This window comes from Balearica regulorum, chromosome 9 (genome assembly GCF_011004875.1).
Source record: "Balearica regulorum gibbericeps isolate bBalReg1 chromosome 9, bBalReg1.pri, whole genome shotgun sequence".
Lineage (NCBI taxonomy): Eukaryota > Metazoa > Chordata > Aves > Gruiformes > Gruidae > Balearica > Balearica regulorum.
This window is the reverse complement of record NC_046192.1, coordinates 10,918,733-10,933,902: the sequence shown is the minus strand read 5'-3', so window position 1 is coordinate 10,933,902 and position 15,170 is coordinate 10,918,733. Positions and strand designations below refer to the sequence as shown.

Sequence of the window (15,170 nt, the reverse complement as noted above, 5' to 3'; positions counted from 1 at the left end):
ACACAATTGTTTTTTCTAGTATTTATTTTTTTCACCTGCAAACTGTAGCAAAACATGATCAGCTTTATTATGCAGACAGGTATCCCTCTAACATTAGAGATTTAGGCATGTATAAATAGAAGAGCTCTTAGGAAAGGAAAACATTTTGAGAAATGAACAAACCTTCAAATTTAACTTCATGACTTCCAATACCAATGGTTAAAATGATGTTGCTCATTCATTCATTCCAAGAGATACAACAGCACCTTAAAGTGGCTGATCTATTTCCCAGTAACATTTTTCACATAACAATGTGTTAAAGTTACAAATACTGATATGCACAAATAGCTATTTTCTAAGAAAAATATGTACAGTACTGCAGCATAATGAATGTGGTATCTGCAATAACTTATTAGCCAATTTTAATATACATGATACCGCTACTTTTTACCTGCCAGTTCACAGGTTCAAGGATGTTACCACAGCCCTCTGTTTTGCACGTTATTACCTGGTGGGGGGGTTGATTTTCTTGGGTTTTGTGTATTTATTTTTTTTTTTAATTTTTTAAAGGTACACAATGCAGGCTTTTATTTTTACTTCTTAAAGACTTCTTTTGTGTTTAAAGCTAATATCAGTGAAACAAGACAACAGTGCAAGAGGCGCAGAGATGTTATGTGACCACATAAGAGTTCTTTTGGGTAAAGTGTCTATAAGGCTATAAGAAAGGATTGGTTGATGAGCTTCCTGTTGGAAATTGTCCTGTTGGTGCACCAGCCTGGGGGAAAATGAAAGAAGAAAAATAAGACAAATACTTACAATTTACAATATTAAAAAAATCTTAAGCGCAGGATATATAAAAAAGAAAACAACTTAGTGGGAAATATTTCTGGTTTATGTTGCAGTCTTTTTTTGGTGGATCTTTGAAATTACACTACTGTAATGGTATACAAGCACCTCGGTTTTGATTTGAACAGCTTTAAAAATGCTATGTCATGGTGATACTGAATTGCATTCAGGAGATTATTCAAGGGTTGGTATTGGGACGAGCATTGTTTAATATCTTTGTCAGCGACACGGACAATGGGATGGAGTGCACCCTCAGCAAGCTTGCTGTTGACACCAAGCTGTGTGGTGTGGTTGACACGCTGGAGGGAAGGGATGCCATCCTTGGGACCTGGACAGGCCTGAGAGATGGGCCTGTGCGAACCACATGAAGTTCAACAAGGCCAAGTGCAAGGTCCTGCACGTGGGTCAGGACAATCCCAAGCACAAACACAGGCTGGGCGGAGAATGAATTGAGAGCAGCCCTGAGAAGGACTTGGGGTGTTAGTTGATGAAAAGCTCAACATGAGCTGGCTACGTGCACTTGCAGCCCAGAAAACCAACCATATCCTGGACCGCATCACAAGAAAGTGTGACCAGCAGGTCAAGGGAGGTGATCCTGCCCCTCTGCTCTGCTCTTGTGAGACCCCACCTGCAGTACTGTGTCCAGCTCTGGGGCCCCCGGTACAAGACAGACATGGACCAGTTAGACTGAGTTCAGAGGAGGCCACAAAGATGATCAGAGGGCTGGAGCACCTCTCCTATGAGGACAGGCTGAGAGAGTTGGGGTTGTTCAGCCTGGAGAAAAGGCGGCTCCAGGGAGATCTAATTGCAGCTTACCAGTACTGGAAGGGGGCCTACAGGAAAGCTGGTGAGGGACTGTTTATCAGGGAGTGTAGTGACAGGACAAGGGGTAATGGGTTCAAGCTGAAGGAGGGGAGATTTACATTAGATGTTAGAAAGAAATTCTTCCCTGTGAGAGTGAAGAGGCACTGGAACAGGTTGCCCAGAGAGGTTGTGGATGCCCCCTCCCTGGAAGTGTTCAAGGCCAGGTTGGATGGGGCTTTGGGCAACGTGGTCTAGTGGAGGGTGTCCCTGCCCATGGCAGCCGGGTTGGAACCACATAGTCTTTGAGGTCCCTTCCAACCCAAACCATTCTATGAATCTCATGCTGCCTTCCCTCATTTGAAAAAAAAAAAAAATCTTTGTGTGTCTCTAAATTAAGCCTTACAGATTCTGCCTCTTCAGACATACGGAAGTTGATATCATGCAACAACTCACCATAAAAGGGTTACTAGGTACTCCAACAGCTGCAACTTGTCCAAAAGGAGTTACTACAGGCTTTGCCTGTCCAAATGCAGCAAAACCTGCTCCTTGAAAAGATGAGTGAAAAATATTAATGCTAGTAACCAATCTTCAAAGAATTCTTTGCTGCAGGTCCCCCACACAAAAATAAGTGTAAGCTTGGACTGCACAATCAGCAGAATTGATCCTACTTAAACACTATCAGGAATTTAAGTGTAAAAAACCATGGCTGGGCTTTTTGCTTGTTTTCAACTGTTCAGAACTAATCAATTTCCAATTTCTACATATGCACTTTTTTCAATGTTATTTTATCATTTAAGTTTAGGGAGAAAGTACTTTCCAATTTTCTCTTGCCTGTGTTCTATGAAGTCAGAGAACATGTTATAATTGGTTGCAGACACTCCAAAAATTAAGACAATCCTTGCATAAAAAACCTTTAAAGCTGGGAATACTTGTAATTTTAGTATCAGATTATGGTAAAATTTCAGTTATGCCATTGCACACAGCCAAGTCCGAAAGCTCAAGTACAGAGCCAGAACAGTGTGGGAACCCCTCATCAGTATTATCATCATGTTCACATAGAAATAAATACACACCCATTACTGCTAACTTACAATTTTCTCCATGTTTCTGATTTAAACAAGATTATCCAAAACGTATAGACCTACCATTTGGCTGCTGAGCAAAAGCAGTCTGTTGAGGGAAAGCTGTCTGGGTTGGGAATGTGGGCTGCTGGAAGTTGCCACTAAAACTAGTAGGAAGACTGTAGGAGGCAGGAGTTCCAAATCCTGCAGGCATGCTCATGGATGCAGTACCAAATGTTGCTGCTGGTAGGCAAAAAATAACATTCAATTATTTGTAAGAAATCACTTTTTTCATAAGACAAATGACTATAATGCCATGTTAAGAAAAGTCTCCTAATGCCTCAGTGATCACACTAAAGTTTGGTTCAACTTTTACAGCCACTGAACTGATTTGTTAGCTTGGATCACCACCAGCTACGTGCATAATTTACTTTTGCACTTTAAAAGTGAATTGAATCACTTAAAATTTACTAGATCCAGGACAGTCAGATATACTTTCTGAAAAGGAAATTATTTTTTACATTCTCTACATTATCATATACTTCCCCCAGAGTTTTTCTGGTAAAAGTCTGCACACATCAGAAGCAAGCACTTTCAGGCAGCATAAGCCCCTCTGTTTTTCTCCTGAGAAAAGCATGAAAGGATCTTTCTACTTCACACTGCATTAGAGGAAGTTACAAGTAAAAAAAGAAATCATAAGGGATACATGCATCCCCCTCTCTTCATCCCATCCTTAATGTCACTTTAAAGGAAATTCTCACCATGCACATTATTTGCACACAAAGTTCCTACTGCAAACGCTCTTACTGTTGAGGTAAGACTTAAAACAAAAAAAAATCCAAAACTTTTCATCTGATTCTCTGCTGAACATTTCAAGTAAAGAACACACAGCTCATCTGCAATTCCACATGCCTTCAGCAAATAAACAGACGCACATCAAGTGCACAAATGTAGTAACAAAACCATTATTCAGTCTTTTGGGAGTTATTCTTGAAACGAGATGCATATAGAAGTTTTTTTGGTACAAATACAGACATGAGGCATTTTATTCTAGTTAAACATTAGACAAGACTTCTTTTGAAATGTTACAAGATAGATTTTACGCAAGCTCGACTGTTTAAAAAATTAATTTAATGAATATAGCTTAATTATCAGTTGAAAAATTTACCCCAAAAATATTCAAGGGCAAGACATTGTACATACAAACTGTTGACAAATTACGCACAAAACTAATGTACTAACACTGTTCTCAAGTTACAGTTAGCAGAGAAGCTATTCAACAGGAAAACTTGCTAAAACAGCAAACAAAAGCACAACAAAATAAGCAATGACTTGGGATATCCCAAAAGGCATCAAGCTACTGTTGGTGGAAACCTCAAGAGTCACTCAAGGTATTAGCATTATATTGTGACCATGGAGGATATCAATAATGGTTTTGTTTCAGTTGCTTAATAGATTGTCTTTGTATGCTCTTCTGTCCCTTTGCCCAGTTGCCAAATACCCATACCCACTCCATTTTAAAACATGGAAAGTCTTCCAAAATTCTATGTGCAGAGAACCAGATAGCTATCAATAAGCTTTTACAAGCAAGAACAATTAGCCACAAGAAACTTGATACCAAATGTGGCCACCTACCAAAATGAGCCTGAGGAAATATGTGAGAGTGCATTGCTCCCGAGAGGCCTTATGGAAGCCACAAAGAGACCAGACAATGTCAAATCATTTATACACTCTTGAACAGTCATTTCTTAGTTTTATATATATATATATATACACACACACACGTATATGTACCAATTAATCCATAGCATGACCAGCAATAGATTAAGCTAAGAAAACCATCAGAAATAAGCACTACAAAACAGATCTCCCACATAATAAACAGCAAAGTTCATGCAGAAAGTTTAGCATAAATGATCAAGCTACAAGTTCACACCTTACACTGAAAGGGGTAGAACATAATGTATAGTCGTTATCTCTGTCACCTAGTACATAACATCAGCATAGCTGCCAAAAGGTTGCAACCTCTGCAACCCAAGGGTAGCGGTTTCGAAGGTGGAAGGATGAATTTGAGTATGGCAACTCAGAGGCTACAAGTTCTTAACGACAATCCAAAATAGCACAGTTAGGAATGAGATTAAAATAAGGAAGAAGATACTTTGGGATACTTAAATGGCTGAACAAGTTTAACTGCATAATATCTCAAAAGGGACTGAAAACAAAACTTGTTTTAGCAGGGGACATGAATTTGATCAATTCAGTTTTAACCCAGCCTGATCAGTTTAATTCAACCTACCTAAAACTTGGGAGCAAAGCACAACTCAATGTTAAAATGTATATATCAGCAGATTTAAATCCGTGGAAGTCCAGCTAATAGATGAAAGTGCCAAAATTTAGCAGTATCTTTGGAGAGGAAAATTAGCATAATCTAGCAGTCATCTAAAACAAAGTTCAGCATTTTAAAGAAAAGCACAAGTTTGTTTTTTTTTTAAAGAGTGATTAAGTTTTTGTCTATGGAATTAGGATTCTACAGAATCCTCCCCCAGAAAATTAGTGTAATTCAGGAGTGCAAAGATTATATTTAAACATATGTTTTACTGTTAAAAAGAGAAAAATAAAGGACATCACCAATGTACTAAGTGGACTGGTGAGGAGTTAACAGCCCAAACGCCTTGTCTTTCCTGATTCTAGCTTCAGCTCTTTGGTTTTGAGGGCTTTCAGGACTTTGAAATACAGAAAGAAATTTAAAAAGCAAGTGAAAGCCCTGTTGCTAAGCTGGTACAAGATCCCTAATTTCATGGCAACCTGCTATGAAGCATGCTTCCAAGCCAAGGTTATAGTCTTGGAAGGTACTCAAGTGATAATACACAGACTACAAATAGGTTAGGTAGGATTAGAAGATCTTGAACAGATCATTTTGATATTTTTCATGGCCATCACTTGGAATTCTAGGATTGGGACAGAAACAGGAAAATCATGTCCTCAGCCCAATAAAAAACATCGCTTATCTAAAAAAAAAAAGTTGAAGTTGATTTCTACAGCCTATTCATAAATATTGTACTCTACATTGAACAAACACACAACATGTCAAATAGACTAGAGACAGATAATACAGAAAATCTTTAAGGAACAAGTTACACAGCTATGAAAAAAGAATCAATGCAAGTCTTGAAAGAAAGTTTCTCAAACACTTAGTGGTTCTTTCTAACCTGTTGCTCCTCGGCTATTGGTCTGGAATGGATTTGTTGAAGGTGCCACTGGGGCAACAGGGGCAGCTACAAATGGATTTGTGGAAGGTGTTGCTGAAAGATTAAAAACATTTTATTTAATAAAGTCTTCTAAAAAATAGCCAATCGGACTCACATTAAGTTTATACAGAGATACACAAATATCTAAAATTACATGAAAAATTAGGAAATACTAATAAAATGCTTCATTTGAAATGCATCACAACAACAGTACTTTTTTGGCATCCTTTAGTAACTTCAATATCACTAGTGTCAAAATACAGTGCTATCAGCTAAAAATTAGTAAGAGGTTTGCTTACAGTCCACAAAAGGTGTTAGTAACACTTATATACCTCCAAATGGAGCAGGCACACTCGAAGATGCAGGCTGTGTCTGTGCAGTAGCAGCCACGGGTACTGTTCCAAAAGCATTGCTGGAAATAATTCATACATTCAGTGAAGTCAGAATTGCTCATTTAACAATTAAATACAACTTACAATTATTGTTGGCATGTAAAAGAATACAAAAGGAATGCTTACGTGCAGTTTGCAAACTGCAATATAACTCAGCGATGCCAGGAATTGAGCCCCTGATACCAGGGTCAGAGACAATAACTAGTGCTGAGCAATGAAAAGTCATCTCCACCAACAGCAGAAGAAAGAATATTGAACAGAGGCCATCAGCATAAAGGTTGCAAAGTAGAAGCTTTGGGGCACTTGCAATACCAAGCAGGGCTATGACAAGCATTTGGTATTTATTACTTTAATGATCTAAAGAAGTGGTTGGCACCATTTACATTATATCTGAATAATTTTTTTGCCAGGGATGATGCTATGATTTTCAGTATGCATGCAAATATTCTGTACAGAAAAGTGTTACCATCTAACAGGTTTAGCATGTAATGACTAGAAAGGTGCAGAGAACATTCTGCTGACAGAAAGTATTCTTAATTTTATCTTACAACATCCTACCAGATAGTACTGCTATTATTTAAAACCAAGGATGCAGTTTCAGTAGTACCTCTAAACTCATTCAACATTTCCCCATTTACATAAGAAATAAAACCAGATTTGAGAAACAACTTTTCTGAGGTACTTTTCTGCATATTGCTGAAGTCACTGTAGAAATTCAGCTACTTCTAACAAAGTACCTGCTAACATTACTGGTGGAAGTATAGGCGTTACTAGAGGTTGCTGTGGAGCTGAACACGCTGTCTAATTCTGCTAGAGCCGCATACTTGTCTGAAGATGCACTTGACTGATTTGGGGCTGACAGCGCAGGACCTGCTGATGCTGACACTACTGTACTGAAGCCACTTCCTTGCTCGCTACCACCTGAAAAGAAAAAAAAGCAGATTAAGAGTGATGAAGAAAGTTTCACTTTCTGCCCTGTCAATGCTGAGAACTAAATGAAAGTTCATAGACAATTTAAGTTTCAGACTTAAAAATTAAATATAGACTAGAGTATACAGGAAAAAATGTTTAACAAGCCATTAGCTATTAGCAAAGTGTCATGCTTGCACTGATATTCTGCAGCTCCAAAAAGCCTCTGTTTTTCCTGGAAAATGACGACTCAATACTACCATCATCTTCAACTAGAAAATTTAACAAAACATACCCTCAAATAATCCATTTCAGGGCAAAGCTCTACATTACAAGCCAACACAAGTTTTTATACAACATTTGAGAAGAAAAAAGTTACAGAATAACTAATTTTTTCTCAACTTAAAATCAACTAAAGCCAAATTTATAAAAAACTAAAACCAAATCTTTTTGCAGCAGAGAGGTTGGAAAGCTACTCTGGCAGTTCCCTGCAACAAATGTAGCTCTCCATTCAAGAGCCTTCATCATAGGTTTTAGCACAAATATAAAACATATATTTATATTCTCATATATTTTTCATAATTGCAGTAATAATTAGATACTTCCACTTATTCATCTTGACAGGAAGTAGACTCCCAAAAAGCAGTCTTCTGATGGCATCCTTTTGGGTGGTGTTAAGTCTTACACTTACATCTCACACATTTTACTGACATAAAATTTACTGATAACTTAAAGAAAGGACATTTTGAAATACAGTTACTATTTTGACAAGCACAGCCATCCTTATGGAAAGTATACACATGTAGAAAGAGCATGTCAAAGAAAGTTTAATACCTTGCCCTGCACTGAAGATATTATCTAAATTAGCAAGAGCTGCATATTTGTCAGCTGACTGGAGACTGGGTTTATTCACTGCAACTTTACCGGCTGCAGTTGCTGTTGTGCTGCTCTGAGAAGCATTGAAGGCTCCAAAATCAGCACTGGAGGATTTGGGGAAGTTATCAAAGTGAGCAAAGTTAGCATTCACTGATCCAGCACTTCCACCTGTAACAAATGAAGTTAAACATGATCAACACTCCAAAACTAGAGAAAGTCTCTACAACCGTAACTGATGGCACAGTAATCCCACCTTTGTGGTTACATGAGGTAACATGTTCCCCCCCCCGCCATCCCACATGTTTAAGACCCTTTCCCACTTCCTTCAAAGTTACATTGAGTTGTCAGAAAAAAATAATTTTTTCATATTTTTCAGTCTGCAGATCAGGGACATAAAACCCTGCCAAACTTCAACAGCTTAAGTCATAGTCATAATTTGATCTTGAAAAACTATATGCTATGTATTAGCTGTTAAAGTAATTTCAACAATAATATTTTGCTAGAAAAATAAGTATGTGTCTGAATATTTAATATTCAAAATACGGAAGCTTCATTTTCCTGTCAAACATGTCTAATGAATAGCTACTATTTACATTTACTTAATGGTACAATGTTTAACCATTTCAGATGTCAGTCATCGTTCTAAGTAAAACACAGTGCCTAGAAGTCCAAACATAGTATGATTTCATACCAAGGTTTAGAGAGAGAGAGTTTGGTTCTGTTCTTGGATTTTTAGACTACATCCAATCAGGAAAGAGGTGAGGGGGAAGACAACACAGCTGTTTTTATACCAAGTCTCCACTGATGTGGGAGATACATAAATCAGTTTTAAAAATCTGACTTAGGTCCACACAACTGAACTTCAGTTCAAATATGAAACCATGAACTTCCATCTCTTCAGTGTCCAGACAATTTGATCTGGACAGGTCACATACTTAAATTTAAACGAGTTGTTCCATTAAGTGTGTCACATATTATAATCAGTTGATTGATGATTCCACTCATACTACAGAACACACAACTTTCTAATAGCATAATCAAGAAGTTAAAACATATGCAACAGTAGGAATGAAAGTGCTATACTACAATGGCATAAAATGAAGCAAGCCGAGTTTCCCACTGCGTGGAACTTACTGTGTACAGCCTGAAGAGGAAAAGCTGAAGTAAATTCACCAAAACTGCAGCTAGATGAAAGCGTTCTGAACGCTGGACAGCCAGAAATTGTGTGTGGGTTAAAGTTAACATAAGAAGGGAGAAAGAAAATTTGAAAAAAAGTTTAAAACGACACCACACTCAAAAGAAAAAAAAAAAGGAAAAGTCAGTCAGCCAAAGATCTAGACAAACAGCAAGTGTAAGCTCAAGCAGAAGTTCTAAAGCATGATCAAATTAAAGGAAAGCAAAATAAATCTTAGCAATAGCCTCTACACATGAAGTCAAACATACTGAAGTGTGTGTGTATGTTATATATACATGCATAGACACACACTTTTTTGTTACTGTGATGTGCTTTTGGATCTACTGAAACACTTCTCTTACAAGATAGTCAATTCAATATTTATTAAAAGCAGTATGGTTTACTCTTTTCATAGTTATTTCAAGTGTAGAGCTAACAAACACATAGTGCCAGAAATCAGACTTCTGAGTAGCATTAGGAAAAAAAAAGAAAATCAATACCAAACAGAAGGAATTCATTTTGAGTTTCCCCAGAGCTTCAGATGGCTTGATTGCATTTAAGCAGGCAGATGCAAGAAATAAACTCAGCTTAAGTACCTTCCAACACAGAGGTAAAGATTATTTCAATTACATATTAATTAAAAGTGCTAGGAGTTCTACCTGTATTTTGGGGCTGAAAAGACTGAGTTGCTGTGGGGAAACCTCCAAAATTACTCGAGCCACTAGGCTGTCCAAATGCATCAAAGTTTGCAAAACCTGCATTTGCAGAGTTCTGCGCTGTAAATTGCAAAGGAACAAAACATGTTAATGGATATGGGAAATAAACACAAAAACAGATGTATTAACTGAATTCATGGTCATGACAGCCTCCAAGGGTTATGTGCTACCTTGTAATTTCTTTTTACATGAAAAAAATTATATGTGATACACTACAATTGAAAGTTGTCTTTGAACAAGTTTTTACAAATCACCTTCACAGAGCTGTACCAGTTAATGCTACTTCTCTCCTCCTCACATGAGCTACTACTCACAACTGCGTGACCTGATGAAGTCCAGTTCAGTTTAACCCTAGAGTATTTGCAGTGGCAGCTGGTCAGGGAGAAATAGCCAAAAAATACAGAATACCAGGTGTATACCTGTAGAACTCAACCCAGGTATCATTCTAAATGCTAGTTTCCAAAACTAGAATTTGTGGACTAACTGAACATTTCTTTGGGAATAAAAATTAGAAGGTATTTTTGTAACATACTGACAATTTGAATTCCTCATACACCAAGTGCTTCTTCCTTGAGTGAATTTAGTTTGGCATCACTTAAATGGTTTTGGCTAGGTTTACTAATTTCCCTGGAAAATTCAGGTTTTAAAAAACTAAATCAAGAGTACAGAAATATGGAAAATCAATACCAATGTCAGGAAGATAGCATTCATAGAGTGCATCCACAAAATAAAATCCAAGGAAATTTCAAATAGAATTTCAGTTTTTGCCTTCCTTTCGTGCCATACTATAGGAGAAAATAGAAGTTAACACCCATCTAATTTCAAACAGCTGGACATTCAAGCATCTATAGATTCAACAAGAATTGTGTGCCTAACTGATAAGCTTCACAGAAAGTCTTAAACACTATTATAAAGGGAAAAGTGTTTTTAATCAAACACAAAACTAACGCCTATATATATAGGTAACTTGAATTACTATCTAAAGAAAGCCCACAAAACACCTTCTAGAATAACAGATGGCAGTACACTATATTTTTGGGTCAGGATTTGTTTATTCTGGAGGGATTTTGCAGATTAAATATACACAAAAACATTAAATTATGCTGATTGTTTAAGTACCATTACTTAATAGCCAGATAATGCTAATAAAAAGTTGCACTATTTCACTGAATTTCTATTTAAAAAACATCTGTACTACAGATTTATAAACTAAAAAGGGCATTTTTATACAAACTACTGTATCCCACAATGCTCCTAATATAAATGAAAGTATTTCCCTTCACAGGGGATACTGGGAGAGAGGGTGAGGTTTGACTCTACTTGATACCACTTTTTAGAAGTGTGCATGCATATTGGGTTTACATGGCATGGTTTCGGTAGTGGAGGGCTGCAGGGGTGGCCCCTGGGAAAAAGAGATCAGAAGCTGCACCCATTTCTGACAGCCAGTTTCAGCCAGCTCCAAACACAGACCTGACGGTGCCCAGTGCCAGTGGCACCTCCGTGGTAACGTATTTAAGAAAGGGTAAAAAAAACCCCACTGTAGCAGCCGTGAGAGAGGAGTGAGAATATGTGAGAGAAACAACTCTGCAGACACCAAGGTCAGTGAAGAGGGAGCAGAAAGAGGTACTCCAGGCACCAGAACAGATATTCCCCTGCAGCCCATGGAGAAGACAATTGCGAAGAAGGTTCCCCTCCTGCAGCCCATGGAGGACCACAGTAGAACAGATAGCCACACTGCAGCCTATGGAGAAGCCCACACCAGAGCAGGTAGAGATGCCCTAAAGGAAGCTGGAGCCTGTGGAAAGCCCATGCTGGAGCAGGTTTCTGGCAGGAGCTGTGGCTAATGGAGAAGTGTCCACACAGGAACAGGTTGTCTGGCAGGAGCTGTGACCCTGTGGGGGCCCACACTGGAGCAGTCCGTGCCTGAAGTACCATAGCCCATGGAAAGGGCCCATGCTGGAACAGTTCTTGAACTGTAGCCCATGGGAAGGGCCCACACTGAAGAAAGTTGTGAAGGACTGTATCCCACTGGTGGGGAGGAACCCCGCAACGGAGCAGAGGAAGAGCATGAGGAAGAAGAAACAGCAGAGATGAATGTTATGAACTGACTGCAACCCCCATTGCTCTCAGGGGCTGAGGCATGTAGAAGAGTCAGTAGTGAAACAGTCTGGAAAGAAGTGGTGAAAGTGGTTTCTAGTTTCTATTATTATACCATCTGTATTGGTTCAAACAGTATTCTACGGACTTCAACTCCATATTTCATAGTTTGGGGGCTTTTTTGTTTGTTTTGGTTTTAAACCAGTACCTTTTTAAAGAGGAATGGATTAAGAATTCAATTACACCCTGCTTTAAAATGAAAGCGATGCTTTCAACCTGGTGCATCAATAAGATAGGGGCTACTTAGGGACTGATGTTCAGTTGACAAAATAGGATTAAGTACATAAATGTCACTTGTAGAATCATGACAAAATTTTTCATTTTAATCACTCAGAATATTACGTCAAGAACCTTAAATGAAATATCCTTTAGTCTAATTATATTACAGGCCACATAATTTTATTGCATCAGCTGACACAGAAAGTATGATTTGTAAGTGGGCCCATGTTAAAACATTAAAGCTGTAAAGACTCTTCTGCAGAGTATTCAGATGTTAATCTTGCTTTATTTTATGTGGTAAAGTTTAAACCTATGTAAAAGTGGTACAAAGGTAAACACCAGGTAAGACTTGTACTTTCTTGTACCTGAACAAGATGTAGATCATGGAATGGTTTGAGTTGGAAGGGACCTTAAGGACCATCTAGTTCCAACCCCGCTGCCATGGGCAGGGACACCCTCCACTAGAGCAGGTTGCCCAAAGGCCTTGAACACTTTCAGAGAGTGGGCATCCCCAACCTCTCTGGGTAACCTCTTCCAGTGCCTCACCACACTCACAGTGAAGAATTTCTTTCTAACATCTAATCTAAATCGACCCTCCTTCAGCTTAAGGCCATTACCCCTTGTCCTGTCACTCCATGCCCTTGTAAACAGTCCCTCTCCAGCTTTCCTGTAGGCTCCTTTAAGTACTGGAAGGTTGCTCTAAGGTCTCCCTGGAGCCTTCTCTTCTCCAGGCTGAACAACCCCAATTCTCTCAGCCTGTCCTCATAGGAGAGGTGCTCCAGCCCTCTGTGGGGCCTCCTCTGAACTCAGTCTAACTGTCCATGTCTGTCTTGTAGCAGGGACCCCAGAGCTGGACACGGTACTGCAGGTGGGGTCTCTGTGAGCAGAGCCGAGGGCGAGAATTACCTCCCTTGACCTGCTGGTCACACGTTTTCTAATGCAGCCTAGGATACGGTTGGCTTTCTGGGCTGGATGGACCGGCAATTCCAAAATTCAGCTCTCCATGCAGAAACCCAAGAACAACCCTAAGTTAAGGAACTGCAATAGACTGTAGATTGGCATAGATTCACAACTGCTGTTGTGACTGCAGATCAATGAGGCAGTACAAAATCTCACTGGCTAAAGCTAGCTCAAGTACGACAGCACCAGTCATGGCAACACAAACTGCCCCTACAATCTTTTCATAGTTTCTTCTATAAGGTTTGTACTACCTAGCATGGAATAAAGGCAAGAAACATTGCAAAACAAAAACTAAAGTCCACATATATTCACTTACAAAATTGAAAATAATTCTCTAGAAGACAATAACTATGTCATACTATTTTATTTCCTCTGGGTAAAGCCTCTTCTCCCTTGTTATAGAGTTGTGCTGTGTCACTATGCCGTTTAATTATCTTTTGTGCTGGTCTTTATTTCATTAGTTTATAGAAAGTCTACATGCCAAAAGTGTTTAGCTTTTTTGTCGCTATTACCAGTCTGTAAACTATGGAACTTCATAAGTTAAACACATACAGTAAGGTCAGCATGTTTCCCCTTCAACATACAATATGTTCTGAGCCAGCTTAGTACATTAGAAAACTCAGAAAAAAAACCTATCAAAAGTTGCACTTCCTGCATAATTTTCAAGCTTTACATCTAGACTTTACAGATCACAGCACAAGTTTGTTAATATTTTCCTATCAGCTGCTGCACTCAGTTGTGCCTTAATTGCAGAACAGTAACTTATACTGGAAGACCTTTAATTTGCTGGTGCTCTTCAGTGATTTCTTTAGTTAACCATAGCATACATGAAGGAAAAGAGAAAAGTCCATCCCCTGTAGGCACAGCTAAAACCAAACCCTAAAACAAGAACACCAGACCATAAACTTCAAGAAAGTAGTGCTGGACTAATTGCAAGTTGTTCCATCCTCTGCTGTAGTGTGTGATTACTAACAAGAATGACAGGTTTATATAGCTCCTTAAATGAGCATTCAAAACTCATTTTTGCCAAAGCTGGTGGATTCATCAACCCTCCTTGTGTTCCAAAGGGAACAGTCTGTAACATTTCATTACTAGTCTCAGTTAACACTACCCTGTGGTTACTGCACACAGAACAAGCCTTACAAGTGTTTTACCCTAGCAAGTCAGAAAACACCTTCAGATAAACCAGTCTGCAATATACATTCAGCTATGGCATGCTCAGAATTAGATTTTTGTCTTTTAGAAACTGATTTACCAGCCCTGAAACTGTTTTAGGTTCTAAGACTTAGGAAAAAGTCATGGGAATGACCACAATGGTTAATTATTGAAACAGAAAACTAGTCAGTACAGCTGAATATTCCTCTCAATTTTCAGCACTTACTTCAACCAGAAATTAACAGACTCTTTTGTAAGATTATATTTATTCTTGAGTGTTCATATTGCTTTTTATCCTTTTAAAATTACCCAGCAGAGATGCAGTGGAATTTTACCTAGATTTGGAACACAGTATTGAAATACTGGTGTAATGGAATTTTCATCTCATGAAATCCACAAAGAGTAATTAAGTGTATATAAATATAGAATCATTCAGCAATGAGTTTGGAAAGAATAAGTTATTAAAAAGAACTAAATATCTGTAGTCTCTTCAGTAACACTGTACAACATTGGCCAGTCAGCACAGTTTGTCCCAGTTAAATATACCTCCAAAAAGATGACTAGCATGAAATCTTATGTTAAGGACCTTACAAAATACAGAACAAGAATGGCTGTTGCAGTGTATTACTGAATTCAGCCAGTTATTTTGCAACTTTTTTTTTTTTAAAGTTAAC

General features: G+C 38.4%; 1 protein-coding gene across 4 annotated transcripts in view; it reads right to left on the bottom strand.

Moving 5' to 3' along the window:
* Positions 1-6: 6 nt before the first annotated feature.
* AGFG1 (ArfGAP with FG repeats 1) overlaps positions 7-15,170 on the bottom strand; it is a 38,112-nt gene continuing 22,948 nt past the window's right edge. Inside the window, exons 6-14 of one of the 4 annotated variants that reach the window (XM_075761059.1) lie at positions 9,949-10,065; positions 9,250-9,321; positions 8,074-8,283; positions 7,068-7,251; positions 6,271-6,350; positions 5,900-5,992; positions 2,775-2,930; positions 2,083-2,174; positions 7-754 (exon numbers count right to left, since the gene is read on the bottom strand). In XM_075761059.1, the coding sequence (XP_075617174.1) occupies positions 695-754; positions 2,083-2,174; positions 2,775-2,930; positions 5,900-5,992; positions 6,271-6,350; positions 7,068-7,251; positions 8,074-8,283; positions 9,250-9,321; positions 9,949-10,065 (1,064 nt within the window). In that variant the 3' untranslated portion in view covers positions 7-694. Of the gene's footprint in view, positions 755-2,082; positions 2,175-2,774; positions 2,934-5,899; positions 5,993-6,270; positions 6,351-7,067; positions 7,252-8,073; positions 8,284-9,249; positions 9,322-9,948; positions 10,066-15,170 lie in introns of all 4 variants that reach the window. The other 3 variants (XM_075761058.1, XM_075761060.1, XM_075761061.1) reach the window with 3 other exon arrangements.